Below are 6,487 nucleotides of genomic sequence, written 5' to 3' on the forward strand. Positions count from 1 at the left end.
CTTCTAGGAGTGCTAAACGATGGTTTGGAAAAGCATAAGAGCATTAACCATTCCACTTTTTAATCAAGTCATGATAAGCTTCAAGACTGTTGCAACTTAGCGTGGACCTCATTTCTGTACATAGTGGAAAGGAACGCGTCTCTGGTTATCATGACCCCTGAAGAGAGGGCATGTCTCCTGGTGCAAGGTAGTACTGCAGAGATATCCCAGGCTGCTCTGCACCTGTTAGTTCCAGAACAGAATGAACAGAGCTACATTATGGCTGAGGACCAGGATTTATTAGCCTGCATTCAGCAACACGCCAATGCAGCCCTGTTCCAGAGCTAGTGTACTTAGAGCTGGTGGGAGGGATCACAACATTACCACCTGTCCTAATTCATGCTTGTTGCTCACAACCTTGGCGACCAGAGGGTAGGCAGAGGGGAATGATACTCCTCACCTGCTACAGAGTTGTAGAGTGGAACAAAGCCGAGTCATTTTCTGTTGTTTGTAAAGGTCTCTAGCTATTGTTATGCTAAAGGATCCCACACTGGCACAACCCCGGTTCCTGGTGCTTGAGGGTCTTTGGACCATACTGAACTTAGTGGCTCACACTTATGTCCAGCTATCAAGTTGGGAATACACTGTGCCCCTGATTCCTTCACTGCTCTGCCACGTGGAAATCAGACTTGAGGGAGGGATAGCGTGCAGCTGTAGGGCTGGCGATGTGCCCTTTCTGCTTTTTCATTCACTGAGTCCAAATACACAGTGATCCAACACTGGAGTGAATCATAGCTTTGCTAGCTCTGCTCTTACAGAGGAAAGTGAAAGCTAGGAGGAGTCAGTAGGAAGGGCTTGGCCTGCCTTAAGCACATTGCTATGTCAAACATTTAGCGCCAGGCTCAGCCTTCCAGAGCAATGAGCAAATATTTAACATGATCCTTTGTGGAGCCTTTCTGCGTCAACACCTTGTCAGCAGAGGATTTCCAGGCACTGGACTGCTATGAGGTTGTCCCCATCCACTCTAGTGAGGAGGACACTGGGAGCCTTAGTTCTGTTAAAGATCAAAGCAGGATTAAGGATGGTGATATGCAGACATCCTCAGCCAATCAGCCTTCCCCAGTTAGATCTCCCAGGAAAGCATGGCATAGACAGCCACGCAAAAGTAAAATACAAAAATCAGGTATTTTTAATATTCCTGATGGGAAAATTGTTTAAAAACTGCACCATAATGGACATAACTGACTATTGCAGTTTCCCCCTCTGTAAAACTAGGAAAACGATACTGGCTTCCTTCACAAGGTAGTCTGAGAGCTACAGATGATGAGTTCTATGTATGAGTTAACCATTACTAATACAGTTTCAGCAAAGGAGGCCAAGTGGTGGGAGACTGAATTTCCCCTGATGCCCTAGACTAGGGTGGAGACATGCTAAGAGCAGCATTAAGGAAGCTTTTGATACCACTGCCAGCATTTCCTGCTGGTGAAAGAGACAACTTCAATGACTAGTACTCTTGCCCAGTAAGAAAAAGTTTTGTAGCAAGGCTGTGAAATACCTGCATAATTTCTATTAAATATACCTGGTACAATAAAATCTCAGCCCCCACATACCAAGCCAATCACATAAAATAGATGAACAGGACTTGGCTACTCTTGACTTTACAGCTGAAGAAACCAGGTTCTGGCATTGTCCTGCCCCAGTTGAGTCCGGTTTAGCAGCATCCTACATGTGCAAAGACACTTAGAAAGTAAATAGAACACTTGCGCTCATCCTGGCAGTTTTCCAGCCTTGCATTTCCACCTCCCAGGCTGGCAGTAAATATTTCACTTGCCCCAGTGAGCTAATCCACATGCCAGCAAGAACCTCCCAAGCAGCATTTCTGGGAGACCCTTGACATTACTCAGAAGAGCTTGGCAAGGCAGAAGCGGATGAGAAGCAAGTGCTTCTGAGAAGGCTAGAGGAGGAAAGGGGATCCAACCAGGCTGATCCATAATATGCATTTCACTAGTAGGAAAGTGGTCTTTTAGGGTGATTAAAGAAGCCAGCTGCTGGTTTGGGTCAAAGTACCAAGCCACAACAAGGACCGGTTTTCAATGACCTCCTCTTGTTTTCCCACCTTCATCTCTTACACGCCTATGGAGTCTTCCCCTTGAAAACAAAGGCTTGTAGGTAGTTTGGGGTATGCATTGTGGCTCACCCAGATCCTTGGTGCCACCGTATGACCAATTGCCTCTTTTTCATGTTGTTACATTCCTTGCCACTGCTGGTATGTCTGGACTAGAAGAGGAATTTTTACAGCAGAGAGTACACCAGTGTTGTAGTGCAGCTGCTCAGCAGCATTTGAGAGCTGGGAGTCCTAGTGCACAGGCCAGCCAAGAGTGACTATGATCCATGTGCTGTCTGCCTAATGATTATAACCATGATTAGTGGGGCTGTGTCCTCCATAATCTACATGACATGGATTAACTTCATAAATAGGAGCAGTTACTAGAACTCTGCAAGGGAAAGTGATGGGTAGACCCCTGGCTCAGACTACTTCACCAGGCACATTGTGTAAAAACTCCCAACAGACAACCAAGTTGCAGATAGAGGCAGGACTGTCTGTCAGCTGTGTATGAGGGACATCATTTCCCTGAACTAAGGGTGAGAGGCATCCCCACACTTTGTATATAGGCCAGCTGCTCTACCAGGGGAGGAGGGCCAAAGCCCAGAGTAACTTACTGGGTAACCCACCCACTATTTATTAAGGTGCCAATAAACCTCCATTATCTTCCATGATTCCTCCATGTCCTTACACCCTTCACCAGGAAGATAAGATCAACCTGATGTTAGTAAGCCCAGCACTACCCTTGAAGAGTGCCACAGCCACATAAGCACAGGCAGGCAGACTTGACTACAGCTTTGCAGCACAGCTGCTCTCTCAGGAGCCCATATTGCCTAAGCCTGGCACTGAATGTGGGTATGTCCAAGTTAAGTTTTGTTTCTTAAGCTAGTGGCACTCATGTTGGCTCCCATTGCTAGTCCTCCCACTAGATTTGTAAACTCTGTATCCATTAAAAAAAAAAAAAAAATTTGACTTAGTACAAACTCCACTTCAGAGACATGCAAGTTAAGGTGCTTATTTTGTTTGGAGAAAGAGCAGACTGACACTTAAAACTGCAGCTTCCCTGTGCTCTGGCTGATGTTAGTGCAAACACTAGCAACTACCTCATTTATGCTAGAAACAGAGCTCTGTACAAATCAAATACTCAGTTAAGAAGAAAAACAACAAGGCAAAACAAAAACAAAGCATAGGCCAGGGCTGCCAAAACTGACATTTGAGATTGTGAAGGACACAATTCCTTTCCCCCCCAGTTTGAGAACAGGGTTTGCCACAGTCCCATTTCTGATCCCTGAATTAGACATTAATTTTAATACTTCTTTAGCAAGTGTTACATATTCATATGCACCCAGACTATAATATTCCCCCTGCCACCATACGGTCACCATGTGCAACTAAATGTTTCACCTCCTTCCCCACAACCCTCCTACCAGCAGCTGCAAAAAAGCAAGCAAACACAAAATAATTTGTTCCAGATGTTTTTTCTTTTTTAATTTCTTTAAGTTTGTTAAAACAGGAGTGACTGAAATAGAAACCACAGTTGAGTCCCATCAGGGGAATGATTTGATACAAGAGCCAAGGTCAGGCAGTTGACCTTCCCCTTCGCTAACCAGTTTAGTCACCAGTTGTAGCTGATAACTAGACGGTTATAATACAGTCCATGAATGGTCATAGTAAGTTACATAATACAACATGCCAGTTCACAATGGGAAATAACTTAAGTGAATTTTTTGATTTCATCATACAAGACTAAGACAAAAGCACCGCCCATTCCTCTGAGGACATTGGACCATGCACCTTTGAAGAATGCCTTTCCACCTTCATCACGAGCAATCTTCCGCCAGCAGTCAATTGTACCAGTGTACATGATATCAGCTGTGGAAGATAGAGGTGGTTAGTGTGTCATGCACAAAAAGGACAATGGCTTAAGGCTCCCAGTTTTGCCACTGCAAGGAGAAAGTCTTAACATGTGTGCCCTTTAGGAAAGGAATATCAGGTCTTTTGTCTATTCCCATCAGTGTTGCAACTGTAGCCAGAGATCAACTGTATTAACATCTATTTCAGAGTCTGTATTTTAAACAAAGACCTTCATTTACAGGGTCCCTCCAGAGTCATGTTGCTACTACAGCATCCTGATGGGTTATGCCATGTGCACCAATCTATTAGGTTTCAGGTTTTTGGTTGGGGTTTTTTGTTTTTTTTAAATTTAAAAAAGAGCAGTGTCAGCAGCAGTAGCAGTGTTTGCTATGGAGAAGAGCTCTTACGTTCCAATCCTGGCTCAGCCGTTTACTTACAGTGTTGCCTCTGACAGCAATAGCAACACTTGCCCATCAATTGTTACATCTATGAATGAGAACCAGCCTTCAGCACACTACATCATACTCCCATGAAATCTCTAAAGCAACTAAAGTGGCAGTTGCATTAAGGCAACAAGGCATTAAAAAAAGAGGAGAGATTCTCTCCGACAACCCATTCCAATATTTAGATGCAAGATCCTACAACTGAAACAGCCCTTCACCCTTTCCAAAACCTGGCATTTAAAGACATACCCGCCTCCAGATGTGCAGGACTTTCCCCACCCTATTCTAGCAAGTCTCTGTGGCGAGTTCTAGACATCCACCCTACAAGGCATTCTACAAGGGAATTGGAAACATACCTGCTTTACGCCCAGACTGCATCATCATGCGACGACGCACAGTATCAAATGGATAGGAGGTCAACCCAGCAACAGCAGTAACTGTCTGAGCAATCATCCAGCTGATGAAAATATGGGTGTTCTTTGGGTCAGGAAGCATTCCTACAGGAGGAAAGGGGGTGGGGTTCAAGTTAGGAAGACCAAAAATCAGCACAATGATGCTAGCCAGCTACTTCATTTTTCCTAGGCTATTTTCAAAGTGGGGAAGGACTCCTATTTGGTCTCTGAGCTACCTTACATCGAGACAAAGAACTTACCCTTGGCAGTGTCGTAGATGCCAAAATAGGCAGCTCTGTAGATGATGATACCCTGCACAGACACATTAAAGCCTTGATAAAGGCCCCTCAGCCCATCAGACTTGAAGATCTTCACCAGGCAGTCACCAAGACCTCTGAATTCTCTTTCAGCTCCAGCTTTACCCACGTCAGCTGCCAGACGGGTTCGGGCAAAATCAAGAGGGTAGACGAAACACAAAGACGTAGCACCGGCCGCGCCACCGGATGCCAGGTTACCAGCAAAGTAACGCCAGAACTGGGTTCTTTTGTCAACACCGCCCAGGAAGATCTGCTTGTATTTGTCTTTGAAAGCAAAGTTGAGGGCCTGAGTTGGGAAGTATCTGATCACATTGGCCAAGTTGCCACGCCAGAAGGACAAGAAGCCCTGCTCTCTGGGGATACGGACAACGCAGTCAATGATGCCCTTGTATTGCTTCTCTGCCGTGATCTGCTTGCTTGCATGCTGTACCTGTGGGACATTAGGAGAAGCAGGATTAAATCACTTGCTTTCTTACCAAGGCATCTTTATGCTAGTAGAGAAGACCACAAGTAGTGTCTACAGCTTCCGCCAAGCGGAGTTTGCTTTCGCCTGCATTTTACCATTAGGATCCAACTCAGTCCTGAAGCAACCGCCTTACTATACAGATGAAGTCACTTTACACGAAAAACAGCAAATCTGTCTTGAAAATGGAAACCTGCCACTTTACTGGTATTTAATAAATGCAAGAATCCAGAGAGGCCCCAGAAACAGGCGTCCCAAAGCCTCGCTAGGTTAAAACCCAGGCATCTGCACCACGTGAACCCGAGATGAGCCAGAGGACAAAAAAACCCAGCAGGGCTCCCTCAGCCGGCGAGGAAGCCAACAGGCCCTTCGTGCTCAGCTCAGCTTCCTGTAAGCGGCGGCGGTTCCTGGAGAGCTCCAGCGTGCTGCGTTCCCGGCCCTTTGCGACAGCGCTCCGTCGCCATCCAGGCCTGCCACCGCCTCTCTTCGCGCTCAAGGGCAGCATCTTCCGCTCGGGCCGGCATCGCTGGCTCCGTCCAGCCGCAGAGCCCGGGAAGGAGTGGCGGGGGCAGGACGCAGCCGGTTTAGAGGACACCCCCGCCCGCCATGCCCCGTGCCGAAGGCATCCCGGCCGGGAAGGTCACGGCTGCCCCAGACTCAGGGGCCGCGCCCTCTCCTTGCCGCGACCTTGGGCCGGGGGATGCCCGGCCTCGCTCCCGCTCACCTGCAGCAGCAGCTTCACCCGCTCGATGGGGGCGACGGCGGTCTTGGAGATGGCGGCGGCCACGCCGCCGGCCAGGAAGTCCTTGGCGAAGGACAGAGCTGCGTCCGTCATGGTGCGGGCCGGGGCGGTGCGGTGCGGGCCCGGGCGATGCGATGCGGAGGCCGCGCAGCGGAAATGGCCGGCTTACATAGGGCGCGCGCGGGGCGGGGCC

General features: G+C 47.8%; 1 protein-coding gene across 1 annotated transcript; it reads right to left on the reverse strand.

Moving 5' to 3' along the window:
• Positions 1-3,544: 3,544 nt before the first annotated feature.
• On the reverse strand, positions 3,545-6,431 carry SLC25A5 (solute carrier family 25 member 5). Its single transcript, XM_019540225.1, has 4 exons — positions 6,277-6,431; positions 5,033-5,519; positions 4,737-4,877; positions 3,545-3,955 (listed from the first exon to the last, which is right to left on the reverse strand). Exons 1-4 carry the CDS (start codon positions 6,385-6,387, stop codon positions 3,798-3,800), a joined length of 897 nt encoding a protein of 298 aa, XP_019395770.1. The 5' UTR covers positions 6,388-6,431; the 3' UTR covers positions 3,545-3,797.
• Between the last annotated feature and the right edge of the window lie 56 nt (positions 6,432-6,487).

This window comes from Crocodylus porosus, unplaced genomic scaffold (assembly GCF_001723895.1).
Source record: "Crocodylus porosus isolate Cpor-Errol unplaced genomic scaffold, CroPor_comp1, whole genome shotgun sequence".
NCBI classification, from domain to species: Eukaryota; Metazoa; Chordata; order Crocodylia; family Crocodylidae; genus Crocodylus; species Crocodylus porosus.

Bases quoted from the DNA above. Each gene is read 5' to 3' on its own strand.
- SLC25A5 (XM_019540225.1), bottom strand. From the start codon at position 6,387: ATGACGGACGCAGCTCTGTCCTTCGCCAAGGACTTCCTGGCCGGCGGC. The intron at 4,878-5,032 runs GTAAGTTCTTTG...TTCCTCCTGTAG, and splicing joins CATCTACGACACTGCCAAGG to GAATGCTTCCTGACCCAAAG. The intron at 3,956-4,736 runs GTATGTTTCCAA...TATCTTCCACAG, and splicing joins GCAGTCTGGGCGTAAAGCAG to CTGATATCATGTACACTGGT.